Source organism: Musca autumnalis, unplaced genomic scaffold (assembly GCF_047663935.1).
Source record: "Musca autumnalis isolate F117 unplaced genomic scaffold, ASM4766393v1 scaffold_1, whole genome shotgun sequence".
NCBI lineage: Eukaryota > Metazoa > Arthropoda > Insecta > Diptera > Muscidae > Musca > Musca autumnalis.
The window spans coordinates 63,046,732-63,062,891 of NW_027411644.1; the positions used below are offsets into that span (position 1 = coordinate 63,046,732).

Sequence of the window (16,160 nt, forward strand, 5' to 3'; positions counted from 1 at the left end):
AACTTACATTCGCTGCCTCAATTACGATGGTAAAAGTTGTTTCAGGGGCAAGTCCAAACTTCTTGAGAAAACAGCCCGAAGGGTGTAAAACCACCCTATGACACCCCATGGTCTATGTCGGTCCATTCCTTTAAGTACCTTTTCCGCAAAATTTTTGAACTTTAATCCTAATCAACATTTTTGTCGGTCCATACGACCAAAATTTTTAAACCCCCTCAATACATAAGTTTTTTGTGAAAAAAGTGTTTCAATTTGCACAGGCTGAGGGTATATCTCTGTCGGCAAAGCCGACTGATACTTTTTTACTTGTTTTTATTTGGTCTTTTATTTTTTTTTTACATCAAGTCGAGAATATGATGTCAGATAAATGGCCGCCGCCACAGTTTATTATCATTTGAGCCCTTTTTATAACATTTTCCATCACTTTGGCCAAAACTTCCGGCGATAGGTCCTCACATTCTTGACGGATATTATGTTTCGGTCAAATCAGGAAATCTGCGACGAAATTCACGTTGTGTCAAAGTCACCGACCGATTATTGGTCAAATAAATAGTCACCAATATTCAGCGTTCTGGAGCGTAACATTGTTTATTAACGTGCGCATGAGTTTACTACACAAATGTCAAAACAGAACTGACATTAGGGGCCAATCGCAAAATTTATAGCATTTTCTGATAGGAGGACTACTTTGCGCCACCTTGTACAATTAGTAAATAAAACAAAGCGTTTTTAATAATTTAAATCTTTATTTTTTTTTTTATTGTTTTTTTTCCATATATTTTTTATGATTTATTTCATTTTTTTCTTTTTTTTTAATTTAACACTAACATTTATAGATATTTTCATTAAATTTTTCAATTTTTATTGGTTATAACTTAAAGAGTTCTATGAATCGTTTATAACTACTTTTTTTAATGGGAAAGTTAGGTTACTTAAAAATGTTAAGATATTAGGGCATTTTGGATTTGGAATAGGTAGGTATATAAAAAAGGTTACATATTTAGATATAAAATTAAAAACATAATTTTTATATAATTCATTTTTATTTTTGTTCTTTATTTCTTGTAAAAATTGGGAGGTACATTTTATCAAATCGATACAACATTTATGCCATTCGTTTTGTAACAAAAAAAGAAACACACATACACACTTTTGCATAGATAATAAATACATTATCATACATATAAATTGTAATATGTGGACAAATATGTGGACATATTTGTTGATTGGTTAAAAAGTTTATAAAAAGAGTCAATAATACAAAGACTTAAAATTCAGTAAAAAAGTTTCCGGTTTTATTTTTTTTTTTTGCTTAAATCTAACTTTTCTTTAAATACACCTACAGTTTGTTATTATTAAATAATTTATGCAATTGCTTTTCGGTTTGTTGTTCAAATGTAATGCTTTTGATTTCAGACGAGACATGTGTGGGGGATTATTTTGGGGGGAGGAAATATATGTTCGTTTTGTTTTATTTATGAAATATTTTTTGTATGATTGTGCGCGTTACAATTTAGTAAATGCAAATAAATGTTATAGTTTTTTTTTTGTTTTAAGTAATAGAAAATAAAAAATCGTATAAGATGTTCAGACTATAATGGTGGTATATTTTTGCTAAAATATATTTATTTATTTACGTATGTATAGCCAGAGATATTATGTGAAATTTGCACATTCTACTTTGATTTTTTTTAGCAGGTCACATTTGAAGGCAGCATAAGAATACCTCATATTTTGCTTTTAATTTTTTATAGGTTAGATTCAAAAGGTTATTGAAATAAGCCTCGGGTGTCGCAACTCATCATGAAACGGTACCAAGTATCCTACCAGAAGTGAAGTTGGAATAGCAGATATACGGGTATGTCCTGAGACACACTTCACCTCTCACTTCATGCCTCAAGCATTTTGTTCATCCTGGATGGACTATGGTGTACTATTCTTTTTAAATACCCTAATGAATCTTAGCCCCAACAAATTCGCAAAAGATAGGAGTAAATGGGGTGAACAAAATGCTTGAGGCGTGAAGTGAGAGGTGAAGTGTGTCTCAGAACATACCCGATGACGGTGTCAGCCTACCTAACGGATGTTGAAATGACAACTCATCTAAAGAGAATTATTTCAGGTTAATTCACTGCACCATGTTCTTCCAAGAATCAGACTTCATAGAAGCATAACTCCCAAAATGCTCTATTGCTTTTGAAGAATCAACAGCAATAATTTGAAAAAAAAAAAACGAAAAGGAAAGACTATGAGTATCGACATTTGATGAAACCTGTAACAACCTACCCAGGATCGAGCAGCGAAAACAATGTTTATGCAAGTATTATTTCTGGTTCATTCGCTGCACAATATTCTCCCAAGAAGCTGCTAAAAGTGCTTACAATAATGCCACTAGTGTCCAAAACTTTGTATAATTATTCGTAGAATTACATAATTTCCAATTACAGACTTTGTAGAAGCACAATTCTCGAAATTTTCTATAGGTTACGATGAATCAACAACAACGGGGGTTATTCGGAACGAAAATTCCCTGAGAGTTTTTGTCTCTACGCCGTTTCATTTTAAAGGAGAAAGTGAAAAAACTCATGGAGAATTTACATTCAGAATAACCCCCAAAAATTTTACGGGAAATTTTCATGAAACAAGTAAAAAAGTATCAGTCGACATTGCCGACAGATATATACCCTCAGCCAATGTGAAGCGAAACTTTCACCACCGGACAGATCGAATGTATTTAAGGTATCTTCAGAATTTTGTGGACGTTTTTGGACATTTGAACTTGCCTACAAAAATGTGGATTAGGAATTAACTGCACTAAGACGCAAATGTTGAACTTTTGTAGGGCAGGTACCCTTAGGGAGAACCGATATGGGTCATTTTAAAAGTTAAACTAAATTTTGATAAAATATAAGGAGATCCAAAGTTTGGACCAATTTGGTTGCCCCATTCAAGTGATATCGTCCTAGCATTTTAGTGACATTTTTTTAAATATTGGGGAGAAGTACCGAAAGTTGTGGACCGGTATTGCCCATGAAACTAAGTTTGGATATAATATGACGAGAGTTCTCGTGCTCTCCGACCGCCACATATGCTGCCATAGGGGGTTTTTTGCAACATTCGGGCTGTTTTCTCAAGAAGTATGGACTTGCCCCGGAAAAAACTTTTACTGGCGTAATTGAGGCAGCGAATGCAAGTTGCTTCAACAAAAATCAAAGAGATACGAGAGCAGGTCTTAAAGTGAATTTATCCAAAAATGTGTGTGGGGGAGGTACCCGACGGAGTGGACAAATATAGTCCATATTCGAACCTGACCTATGCCTGGTAGATATATTAGGATGTGTAAAGTATGGACAAAATCTGTCACTCCCATCAAGAGTTATCATACGCACAATTTTTCCCAACATTTTTGAACTTTTTTGTGGGGGAGGCACCTGAAGGAGTGGACCGATATGGCTTATCTATGAACTTAAACTAAGTTTGCACAAAATATTACGAAGGCCACATTTTGGACCGAAACGGCAGATCCGTTCGAGAGTTATCTTACGCTCCAACCACCAGACACGGTGTCATAGGGATTTATTGCAACTTTCAGGCTATTTTCTCAGGAAGTATGGACTTGCCCCTGATGAAACTTGTACCGTCGTATAGGGGGCAGTGAATACAAGTCGCTAAAACAAAAATCAAAGCGATTCGAGAGCAGGTCCTAAACTGAACTTTTCCGAAATTTTGTGTGGGATGTACCCAAAGGAGTGGAGAGATTAAGTCCATATTGAAACCTTGTCTTACTGCCTTCAAGAGTTATCATGCGCACAAACTTTCCGAACATTTTCTAACTTTTGTGGGGGAGGTACCGGAACCCGGTCTATCTATAAAGACGACCTTCAGCACGTCTATAAAGACGACCTTCAGCTCGTCTATAAAGACGACATTCAGCTCGTCTATAAAGACGACCTTCAGCTCGTCTATAAAGACGACCTTCAGCTCGTCTATAAAGACGACCTTCAGCTCGTCTATAAAGACGACCTTCAGCTCGTCTATAAAGACGACCTTCAGCTCGTCTATAAAGACGACCTTCAGCTCGTCTATAAAGACGACCTTCAGCTCGTCTATAAAGACGACCTTCAGCTCGTCTATAAAGACGACCTTCAGCTCGTCTATAAAGACGACCTTCAGCTCGTCTATAAAGACGACCTTCAGCTCGTCTATAAAGACGACCTTCAGCTCGTCTATAAAGACGACCTTCAGCTCGTCTATAAAGACGACCTTCAGCTCGTCTATAAAGACGACCTTCAGCTCGTCTATAAAGACGACCTTCAGCTCGTCTATAAAGACGACCTTCAGCTCGTCTATAAAGACGACCTTCAGCTCGTCTATAAAGACGACCTTCAGCTCGTCTATAAAGACGACCTTCAGCTCGTCTATAAAGACGACCTTCAGCTCGTCTATAAAGACGACCTTCAGCTCGTCTATAAAGACGACCTTCAGCTCGTCTATAAAGACGACCTTCAGCTCGTCTATAAAGACGACCTTCAGCTCGTCTATAAAGACGACCTTCAGCTCGTCTATAAAGACGACCTTCAGCTCGTCTATAAAGACGACCTTCAGCTCGTCTATAAAGACGACCTTCAGCTCGTCTATAAAGACGACCTTCAGCTCGTCTATAAAGACGACCTTCAGCTCGTCTATAAAGACGACCTTCAGCTCGTCTATAAAGACGACCTTCAGCTCGTCTATAAAGACGACCTTCAGCTCGTCTATAAAGACGACCTTCAGCTCGTCTATAAAGACGACCTTCAGCTCGTCTATAAAGACGACCTTCAGCTCGTCTATAAAGACGACCTTCAGCTCGTCTATAAAGACGACCTTCAGCTCGTCTATAAAGACGACCTTCAGCTCGTCTATAAAGACGACCTTCAGCTCGTCTATAAAGACGACCTTCAGCTCGTCTATAAAGACGACCTTCAGCTCGTCTATAAAGACGACCTTCAGCTCGTCTATAAAGACGACCTTCAGCTCGTCTATAAAGACGACCTTCAGCTCGTCTATAAAGACGACCTTCAGCTCGTCTATAAAGACGACCTTCAGCTCGTCTTTGAAGACTCCCTTTCGTTCGTCTATAAAGACTCCCTTTCGTTCGTCTATTAAGACTCCCTTTCGTTCGTCTATAAAGACTCCCTTTCGTTCGTCTATAAAGACTCCCTTTCGTTCGTCTATAAAGACTCCCTTTCGTTCGTCTATAAAGACTCCCTTTCGTTCGTCTATAAAGACTCCCTTTCGTTCGTCTATAAAGACTCCCTTTCGTTCGTCTATAAAGACTCCCTTTCGTTCGTCTATAAAGACTCCCTTTCGTTCGTCTATAAAGACTCCCTTTCGTTCGTCTATAAAGACTCCCTTTCGTTCGTCTATAAAGACTCCCTTTCGTTCGTCTATAAAGACTCCCTTTCGTTCGTCTATAAAGACTCCCTTTCGCTCGTCTATAAAGACTCCCTTTCGCTCGTCTATAAAGACTCCCTTTCGCTCGTCTATAAAGACTCCCTTTCGCTCGTCTATAAAGACTCCCTTTCGCTCGTCTATAAAGACTCCCTTTCGCTCGTCTATAAAGACTCCCTTTCGCTCGTCTATAAAGACTCCCTTTCGCTCGTCTATAAAGACGACCTTCAGCTCGTCTATAAAGACGGCCTTCAGCTCGTCTATAAAGACGACCTTCAGCTCGTCTATAAAGACGACCTTCAGCTCGTCTATAAAGACGACCTTCAGCTCGTCTATAAAGACGACCTTCAGCTCGTCTATAAGGACGACCTTCAGCTCGTCTATAAAGACGACCTTCAGCTCGTCTATAAAGACGACCTTCAGCTCGTCTATAAAGACGACCTTCAGCTCGTCTATAAAGACGACCTTCAGCTCGTCTATAAAGACGACCTTCAGCTCGTCTATAAAGACGACCTTCAGCTCGTCTATAAAGACGACCTTCAGCTCGTCTATAAAGACGACCTTCAGCTCGTCTATAAAGACGACCTTCAGCTCGTCTATAAAGACGACCTTCAGCTCGTCTATGAAGACGACCTTCAGCTCGTCTATAAAGACGACCTTCAGCTCGTCTATGTCTATAAAGACGACCATCAGCTCGTCTATAAAGACGACCTTCAGCTCGTCTATAAAGACGACCTTCAGCTCGTCTATAAAGACGACCTTCAGCTCGTCTATAAAGACGACCTTCAGCTCGTCTATAAAGACGACCTTCAGCTCGTCTATAAAGACGACCTTCAGCTCGTCTATAAAGACGACCTTCAGCTCGTCTATAAAGACGACCTTCAGCTCGTCTATAAAGACGACCTTCAGCTCGTCTATAAAGACGACCTTCAGCTCGTCTATAAAGACGACCTTCAGCTCGTCTATAAAGACGACCTTCAGCTCGTCTATAAAGACGACCTTCAGCTCGTCTATAAAGACGACCTTCAGCTCGTCTATAAAGACGACCTTCAGCTCGTCTATAAAGACGACCTTCAGCTCGTCTATAAAGACGACCTTCAGCTCGTCTATAAAGACGACCTTCAGCTCGTCTATAAAGACGACCTTCAGCTCGTCTATAAAGACGACCTTCAGCTCGTCTATAAAGACGACCTTCAGCTCGTCTATGTTTCGGCCAGCGGCTGCCAACCCAGCATCAAACCTATGCTTCTACGTAGGTTTTTATGTTGCTACAACAACAACAACCATATTTTTCTATTGCATACTTTATGGGGTGTCATTGTGTGAGTGCATGCTTTTTCAATTAGTTGAATTGTGTGTGTGTGTGTGGAGAGAGATAAGCGTTTTCAGAGAGCACGTGTGCATCTCTCTTGCCTAACGCTGCTTAAAGACTCCCTTCTGGTCGTCCTCAAAGACTCTTTTCTGGTCGTCTCTAAAGACTCCCTTCAATCGTCTATAAAGAATTCCTTCTGGTCTTTTATGAACTCCCTTTAACTCGTCAATAAAGACTCCCTTCCGCTCGTCTATAATATACACACCCTTCCGCTCATGTAGAAACAGAGATACCCTGAGGTGGCAATTTTAATCGGGGGCATTTTTGTGGGGGTGGGGCAAGTTTATTTGGTTGTGGGGTAAGTTGTTGTTTGCTAGAGAGAAGTTGTCCCCCCCCCCATCAACTTTTCGAACTCAAGAAGAGTTTCACTCACGAATGAAATTCGAGCGAGTATTCGGAGCTCTGTGTAAAATTACTTCCTTTTGTTTGTCTTCCTCCTAATCGCCCATAAAAATACCTATTGAACTCCCTTTAACTCGTCGAAATAGACTCCCTTCCGCTCGTCTATGATATACACACCCTTCCGCTCATGTAGAAACAGAGATACCCTGAGGTGGCGATTTTATTCGGGTGCATTTTTTGGTGGGGGTGGGGCAAGTTTATTTGGTTGTGGGGTAAGTTGTTGTTTGCTGGAGAGGAGTTGCCCCCCCATTAACTTCCTCGAATTCAAGAAGAGTTTCACTCGCGAATGGAATTCGAGCGAGTATTCGGAGCTCCCTCTCTATGGAAATACTCCCTTTTGTTTGTCTTCCTCCTAATCACCCATAAAAATACCTATTGAGTTGAAAAACCGATTTCATCCAGCTCTTTCATCAGATGTGTTACGTGAACTGGGTTACCCCTCAAAAACAAAAATGCAAAATAGATTTCTTTTCTAAAATCCTTCAAGAGGACCTTTTCAATATTCACAACAGAATTCTTCTTTGTCATCCCTTCATTTAAAAACTTATTAAAGCACACATCTTTTATATCCCTGGCAGATACTTGTTTTCTGGCATACAAATATTCTTCTTTTCTCTCTCTCATCTCCTCTATATATCTCAAATTAAACACTACACATTTTGTATACCACATTTGATTTTTGTTAAGTACAGTACATAACAGTACTTTTGATAAAATTATTATTATTATTAATAATATTAATTTAAATATATATAATTTGTTTTTGTTTTTAATTAATAATGACTAAGGCTAGTTAGAGAGAAAATGTTTAAAACATTTTCTGTTGTTTTATGTTTTTTTTTAGTTCTATCTTTTAAATAAAGGCCAAATTGTTGATGAATTTGTTTCCATACTTTTTTCTATGTGATTATTTCTTTTCCGAAAAACACAACACGTTTTGTTTTTGTATAAATATTAAAAATAGTTATATATATATGTATGTATATAATAAAATTATACAAGTATTGTGTTTGAATAAAAATAATAACTTAAAAAAAAGTAATTACAAATTATTACCTAAAGATTTGTTTTAGACAAGAAAAGAAGTGAATCAAGGAAGGAGGCGCTTCTTAACAAGTATTGAAGAATACATACAAATAAGCAAGAGATTGCACTGCAGAGCCCACATTGCCCTGTGTTTCAAACTTTAGGTCAACAGTCCAAAAACAAGATGATTTAGGGGGTGGTGGTGGTGTAAGGTGGTGAGGTGAGAGTTACAGACTTAAAAAAACAAACTATCAGCAGGCCTGAAAAAACCAAATGATAAACATGTTATTATCTACATATCTCTCCTTTTTCAAAATATCCTCCTCCTTACCTGTAGTTGTATTGAATTCATTTCATAGCCACCTTTACTTTGCATTTGTGTCTGTATTGCATTCAAATGATTTGTCGACAGTTCAACATCAGCCGAACCAATGTGTCCGGTGTGTACGAAATTTGTTGGATTTCCTATCATTGAACGATCAATACGCAGCCGTTGATGTCTTCGCCGTGATGGTGATTGTGGCTGATGAAAACAGCAAGAGAACCATTGTAACCAAATGTCACCAGTATTGGCCATTTTGTTGCGTCTATTTGATTTACTGTTATTAGCCACGGTTGTAGGTTTTTATCGGGTGATGTATGGATGCAAAGAGGAGGGAGGAAGGGATTGATCACAAGTAGTTGCTTTGTTTTCTAGGTAATGGCAAACCTTTGGCTAAGGTTTTTTTTATTATTGTCCTCGTATATTAGCTGGATAAGTGTTATCCTGGAGTTGGCACTTGGCACTAAAATAAATAAATAAATAAAACATTATGATTAGTAAATGGAAGTTTGAGGTAGGCTTAAATGATCAATATTATTGTTTGAAGGTGATAATCCAAAAGCTGGCTTTGTAGAAGTACAATTCCCGAGATGTTCTATAGGATTCGGTGGATACAATTTAACGGGAATATTTCACAAAAAAAAAAAAATAAACAAAATGGAATGACTACATGTATTGACATTTGATATTAATATTACCCGAGAGTATAATAGAAGCTTCCAAATTCTCTTGTAATTATTCGAGGAATTACTTGACTTTCAAATTACCCGAAACAGACTTTGTAAAACCATAATTCTCGAAATGCCCTATAGGTTTCGAAGGATAAACAACAAAAATTTTACGAAAGAGGTTCTTCCCAGATTACCATTAGGGAGGGAACCATTAAATACTTTATAGAAGAACCAGTAGGGAGTCTTCATTGTCGACCAGAAGGCAGTCTTTACAGATGTCCAAAAGAGTCTTAATTTGCAACCAGAAAGTTTTCCTAATAGTCCACCATAGCAAACCTTTATAGACGACCAAAAGAGATTCTTTCAAAGAGCAGACGGGAGTCTTTATAGTCAGCCAGAAGTAAGCTTCAGTAAACGGGCAGAAAGCGGTCGGAAAAGCGTTAATAGACAACGAATAGGCATTAGTAGTAGCAATTCTTTGTAGTTTATAATAGCAAGACTTTATATACGAAGAGAAGGAAGTCTTTATTGACGACCAGATCAAATTCTTTACAGAAGTCTAGAAGATCTTTAAATACAATCGGTGGGAGTCTTTATATCCAACTAAAAGAGCCTGTACAAGATTTTTTTAGGCGACCAGAAGGGAGTCTTTTCTTTGCACACGGCCAGATGAAGTCTTTATAAATGACCAGATGGCAGTGTAGAAAGAAGGGTGTTTAGAAGAGGACCAAAAGTAAGATTTTATAGACGCCTAAACAACAGTAATGGCATTGTTGTTGTTGTAACAGTGTTTTTATACCCTCAGCATTTATGCTAACGATGTGGACGAAATCCGTTTCAGACAATTTGGAGTTGATTTAGCAATGTCCGTCCGTCTGTCTGTCTGGCTGGAGCGCACGATAACTCTCGAATGGATTAACCCCAAACTTAGTTTAAGTTCGAAGACGGGCTATATCGGTCCACTCCTTCCGGTTGGGGTCTGAGACCAAAGATCGTACACTGGCTGTGCGATACGGTGGTCCTCCCTATTCTTACCTATGGCGGGCTTGTCTGGTGGCATGCTCTCGGGAACAGTGCACTTCTGTCTAAATTATCAAGTGTTCAAAGAGCCGCATCCCTGCTAATGTCTGGCGCCATTAGAAGCACACCTCAAGCCGACCTGAATGTGATACTTGTCTCCAACCTTTGGACATCACTATACACTTTCAGGCGGCGAGGACGGCTTTTAGGCTTAGAGAGGCAGGTGTGTGGCAGTGTTCACGTTTTGGACATGCTAAGGACCTCTCCACTTTCACTGATTTACTTGAGTCTAGTGGTTCCAATCACATCAGTGATTATATACCCACTGTACTCAATTTCAGCCAGATAAAAATCACAATCCCAAGCAGAGATGCCTGGTCTAGTGGTAGCCCTCCTCTTGGCGGTCTGGCCATCTACACAGACGGCTCTAAGATGGAGGATGGCACAGGTGCCGGCGTCTTCTGCGAAAATCCACAAATTAAACAATCCTTCAAACTCAATGATAATCGCAGCGTCTTTCAGGCAGAGTTTTTTGCAATTAGGAAAGCAGTGGAGATGGTCAAAGAACTTAGGAGCAGCCTTATAGGACCGTTGACTATTTTTGTCGATAGTCAAGCGGCCCTCAAGGCCCTCAAGTCGAGGACCATAAATTCAAAAGCTATCCTCGACTGCAAAAACGCTCTGCTTGAAGTACGTGATATCGTTGGCCTTTGCTGGGTTCCCGGACACAGTGATATAGAGGGAAACGAAGAGGTGGATGAACTAGCAAGGGGTGGATCTCAGTCGACTGACTTACCAGTTGAGTCATCTATCAGACTACCAGGTGCTACTACATCCGGAAACTTCGCGGTTTCTTTCTTGAGAAGGCAGGGCAAAGATGGCACAGGGAACCTGGTTGTAAGGTATCCAAGGCAATCTGGCCTAGCTACTCTCAATATAGAACCAATTCTCTCTTCTCACTTAATAAGTTAGGGATAAAGATAACTGTAGGACTCATTACGGGTCATAACATGGTCAGGTCCCTAACTTCTAGATGGGACAACAATAGTGAAGACTATTGTAGACTATGTCAAGACCCAGAAGAAACAGAGACGGTCGAACATCTACTGTGTAGGTGCCCCTCGTTACTCACGAGGAGACATCGATTCTTCGGTAGATATGAGATAAATACTCTGACTTTCTTCTCCGACATAGACCCCATCTACATGTACCAATTTGCCAAATATCTCACATGGCTTGGCAAACAAAACTAATCAACCACATTTCTATTCTTCTTCACACAGGGGGATAGAAACCGGCTCAGCTTAAACCACATCCATACTACATTACCTCCACTGCATCAACACATCTTCAACTACATCAACACATCCTCAACTACAGCAGCCACACACCCACATCCATAACTTCATCACATCCATATCTTCAACTTCAGCAGCCACACACCCACATCCATAACTTAATCACATCTAGAAAACCAAAACTCTTTTTCATCAGAATCAGCAATAGACAAATCACCGCATACCATCCACCATATACACCAGCACTCATCACCATCACAACCTGAACAACCAATACTTCAAACTCTACAATAGACCTACCACAACACTCAACTTTTTTCTAAGGATGATCACAATGGACCTCAAGGTATCCGAATGAAGTATCTGCCAACAACGGTAGCTGCGCGTCCTATAACCTAACCTAGTTTAAATTCGAAGATAAGCCATATCGGTCCACTCCTTCCGGTACCTCCCCCACAAAAGTTCAAAAATGTTTGGAAAAATTGTGCGCACGATAACTCTTGAAGGGAGTGACCGATGTAATCCATACTTTGCACATCCTAATATATCTACCAGATATAGATCAGGTTCGAATATGGACTATATTTGTCTACTATTTCTGGTACCTCTCACACAAAAATTCGTATAAGTTCACTTTAAGATCTGCTCTCGAATCACTTTGATTTTTGTTGAAGCGATTTGCATTCGCTACCTCCATTACGACGGTAAAAGTTTTTTCAGGTGCAAATCCATATTTCTTAGGAAAACAGCCCGAAAGGTGTAAAAAATCCCTATGTCACCATATATGGCGGTCGGAGAGCACGATAGCTCTCGAACTGTTCAACCGATTTGGTCCAACATTTGGTCTTCGTCATATTATATCCAAACATAGTTTCATGGGGCAATAGCGGTCCACAACAAAGCCGACTGACACTTCTTTACTTGTTATTTTAGGTTTGAAAGTTAATTTTCTGTCTATCTCCAGTTGTAGAAATGTGGCTGCTTCGGTGGGATGTAACCACAGATCTACTGGAGTTAGCTGAGTAGGTTTGGCAGGGCAGTTGAAAAGGTGCAGTGTGTCGTGAGGGCCTGTGCCGCATGCTATGCAGATGTTTTGCACGGTGTCATCGATCATCCTAGGAATTTAGACGGCTGCAACGATTCCGAGCGTAGTTGAGCCAAAACTACTCTGATTTGTCGTGGCAGCTGACGCTCCCCAGCTGCGATAGATGGGTGATGTTCTCCGAGGACCGTTTTCCCACTATAGTTGTGTATGGCATCTGCGACTGCATCCATTCGAATGCTATTTAAACCATCCTGGGGTTATCTCTTGTAGCGTTAGACCTATATTTCTTGATCATGAAGATCCCTCCTGACATACCTGGGTAACACCCGAGCAAGTACTGCAGCAATAGCATGCCATTGTGTTACTGTACTGGAAGAATATTTGTCTCCTCATGTAGATGGTCTATTAAAGACATGAGGAGGCAGGCACAAGTTTGAATATATTTCCATCGCGTTGCACTTACATTCGCGGACCAAACTGGTACCGCATAGCTCACCACAGACTGACCTGTCGCGATATATGGGGTCAACCAGGTTTCCTTATCTGCACCCAAAGTGCTGCCAGCTAGGGACTTGAGGACCTTGTTCCTACATCTCAGCTTGTCACAGATTAGGTGTCGCTTGCGCGGACGACATGTTGTCGAATGTGACCCCTAGTATTTTTGGGTAGTTTGTGGTCGGAATTCTGTTACCGTCGATCATGACATTGAACTCAGATCTCACCACTTCCATGTGGTGAACATAGTGGCCCTAGACTTGTGGTGGCTATTTGCATATTCCTCGCGTGGAATATCAGTCAAATAGGAGTTCAGCCTTTCACAAATGGCATCAAGGAAGGTACCTGACACCAACATCGTACAATCATACGCATACGTTATGATCTCAATGTCGTCAAGAGGGGCGGAATACAGGAGAGGTTACGGTTAAACAGTTCCGGAGATATCACCCCACCTTGTGGTACTGCCTGTTTTACTCAACACGGCTTGGACTTCTTGTTCGTGAATTCCGCTTACGAATGTTATTCACATTTATAATTGATAATCCAACGTTTTAAACTTGACCGGAGGGTTGTTTGCTCGGTGTCCTCAAACAGCGTGGAATGCTTGACAGTACCAAAGGCTTTTGATAAGTCAAACGCTGTCATCACGGTTCTATCACACGGCTTGCTCAGTTTGATTCCTCGACTAGTATGTGTGGAGATGGCGTGCAGCGCTGTTGTCGTGCGACACTGCTTACGGAACACATGCGGAACAGTTGCGACGCATTTTCCATTCAATAGCATTTCCTGAATGTCTACAATAAACTAAGTAGCTTTCCATATTGCACCATGGGAGGCCAAAGTCTTCTACTTGTCCTAGATTGGCTAACGTTATCACAGAGCCTTTGATTGATATCTTCTATTTTCTCCTTCCTGAAAGAAAAGGTGCTCCTTTAGACCCTTCCTGTAAGAAAATGTGCTTCTATAGACCATTCCTGAAAGAAAGGCTGCTTCTATAGACCCTTCCTGAAAGAAAGGCTGCTTTATAGACCCTTCCTGAAAGAATGGGTGCTTCTATAGACCCTCCCTGAAAGAAAGGGTGCTTCTATAGACCCTTCCTGAAAAAAAGGTTGCTTCTAATAGACACTTCTATTAGAAGCAGGGTGCTTCTATAGACCCTCCCTGAAAGAAAGGGTGATACTATAGACCCTTCCTGAAAGAAAGGGTGCTTCTAATAGACCCTTCCTGAAGGAAAGGGTGCTTTTATAGACCCTTCCTGAAGGAAAGGGTGCTTTTATAGACCCTTCCTGAAGGGAAAGGTGCTTTTATAGACCCTTCCTGAAGGAAATGGTGCTTTTATAGACCCTTCCTGAAGGAAAGAGTGCTTTTATAGACCCTTCCTGAAGGAAAGGGTGCTTTTATAGACCCTTCCTGAAGGAAAGGGTGCTTTTATAGACCCTTCCTGGTGCTTTTACAGAAGGAAAGGGTGCTTTTATGGACCCTTCCTGAAGGAAAGGGTGCTTTTATGGACCCTTCCTGAAGGAAAGGGTGCTTTTATGGACCCTTCCTGAAGGAAAATGTGCTTTTATGGACCCTTCCTGAAGGAAAGGGTGCTTTTATGGACCCTTCCTGAAGGAAAGGGTGCTACTGTAGAACCTTCCTGAAGGAAAGGGTGCTTCTGTAGAACCTTCCTGAAAGAAAGGGTGCTTCTGTAGAACCTTCCTGAAAGAAAGGGTGCTTTTATAGACCCTTCCTGAAGGAAAGGGTGCTTTTATAGACCCTTTCTGAAGGAAAGTGTGCTTTTATAGACCCTTCCTGAAGGAAAGAGTGCTTTTATAGACCCTTCCTGAAGGAAAGGGTGCTTTTATAGACCCTTCCTGAAGGAGAGGGTGCTTTTATAGACCCTTCCTGAAGGAAAGGGTGCTTTTATAGACCCTTCCTTAAGGAAAGGGTGCTTTTGTAGACCCTTCCTTAAGGAAAGGGTGCTTTTATTGAATGAAAGGGTGCTTTTATGGACCCTTCCTGAAGGAAAGGGTGCTTCTGTAGAACCTTCTTGAAAGAAAGTGTGCTTCTGTAGAACCTTCCTGAAAGAAAGGGTGCTTTTATAGACCCTTCCTGAAAGAAAGGGTGCTTTTATAGACCCTTTCTGAAGGAAAGGGTGCTTTTATAGACCCTTCCTGAAGGAAAGGGTGCTTTTATAGACCCTTCCTGAAGGAAAGGGTGCTTTTATAGACCCTTCCTGAAGGAAAGGGTGCTTTTATAGACCCTTCCTGAAGGAAAGGGTGCTTTTATAGACCCTTCCTGAAGGAAAGGGTGCTTTTATAGACCCTTCCTGAAGGAAAGGGTGCTTTTATAGACCCTTCCTGAAGGAAAGGGTGCTTTTATAGACCCTTCCTGAAGGAAAGGATGCTTTTATAGACCCTTCCTGAAGGAAAGGGTGCTTTTATAGACCCTTCCTGAAGGAAAGGGTGCTTTTATAGACCCTTCCTGAAGGAAAGGGTGCTTTTATAGACCCTTCCTGAAGGAAAGGGTGCTTTTATAGACCCTTCCTGAAGGAAAGGGTGCTTTTATAGACCCTTCCTGAAGGAAAGGGTGCTTTTATAGACCCTTCCTGAAGGAAAGGGTGCTTTTATAGACCCTTCCTGAAGGAAAGGGTGCTTTTATAGACCCTTCCTGAAGGAAAGGGTGCTTTTATAGACCCTTCCTGAAGGAAAGGGTGCTTTTATAGACCCTTCCTGAAGGAAAGGGTGCTTTTATAGACCCTTCCTGAAGGAAAGGGTGCTTTTATAGACCCTTCCTGAAGGAAAGGGTGCTTTTATAGACCCTTCCTGAAGGAAAGGGTGCTTTTATAGACCCTTCCTGAAGGAAAGGGTGCTTTTATAGACCCTTCCTGAAGGAAAGGGTGCTTTTATAGACCCTTCCTGAAGGAAAGGGTGCTTTTATAGACCCTTCCTGAAGGAAAGGGTGCTTTTATAGACCCTTCCTGAAGGAAAGGGTGCTTTTATAGACCCTTCCTGAAGGAAAGGGTGCTTTTATAGACCCTTCCTGAAGGAAAGGGTGCTTTTATAGACCCTTCCTGAAGGAAAGGGTGCTTTTA

General features: G+C 40.7%; 2 protein-coding genes across 2 annotated transcripts in view; both read right to left on the reverse strand.

Moving 5' to 3' along the window:
* Positions 1-1,035: 1,035 nt before the first annotated feature.
* LOC141399641 (uncharacterized) lies at positions 1,036-7,868 on the reverse strand. Its single transcript, XM_073978758.1, has 2 exons — positions 2,082-7,868; positions 1,036-1,881 (listed from the first exon to the last, which is right to left on the reverse strand). Exon 1 carries the CDS (start codon positions 6,118-6,120, stop codon positions 3,802-3,804), a length of 2,319 nt encoding a protein of 772 aa, XP_073834859.1. The 5' UTR covers positions 6,121-7,868; the 3' UTR covers positions 1,036-1,881; positions 2,082-3,801.
* Positions 7,869-7,960: 92 nt separating this feature from the next.
* The window catches only part of Spec2 (CDC42 small effector protein Spec2), a 39,120-nt gene continuing 30,920 nt past the window's right edge, over positions 7,961-16,160 (reverse strand). Inside the window, exons 2-3 of the mRNA XM_073978779.1 lie at positions 8,562-9,015; positions 7,961-8,490 (exon numbers count right to left, since the gene is read on the reverse strand). Of these exons, the coding sequence (XP_073834880.1) occupies positions 8,482-8,490; positions 8,562-8,807 (255 nt within the window). The 5' untranslated portion in view covers positions 8,808-9,015 and the 3' untranslated portion in view covers positions 7,961-8,481. The remainder of the gene's footprint in view (positions 8,491-8,561; positions 9,016-16,160) is intronic.

Bases quoted from the DNA above. Each gene is read 5' to 3' on its own strand.
- LOC141399641 (XM_073978758.1), bottom strand. From the start codon at position 6,120: ATGGTCGTCTTTATAGACATAGACGAGCTGAAGGTCGTCTTTATAGAC.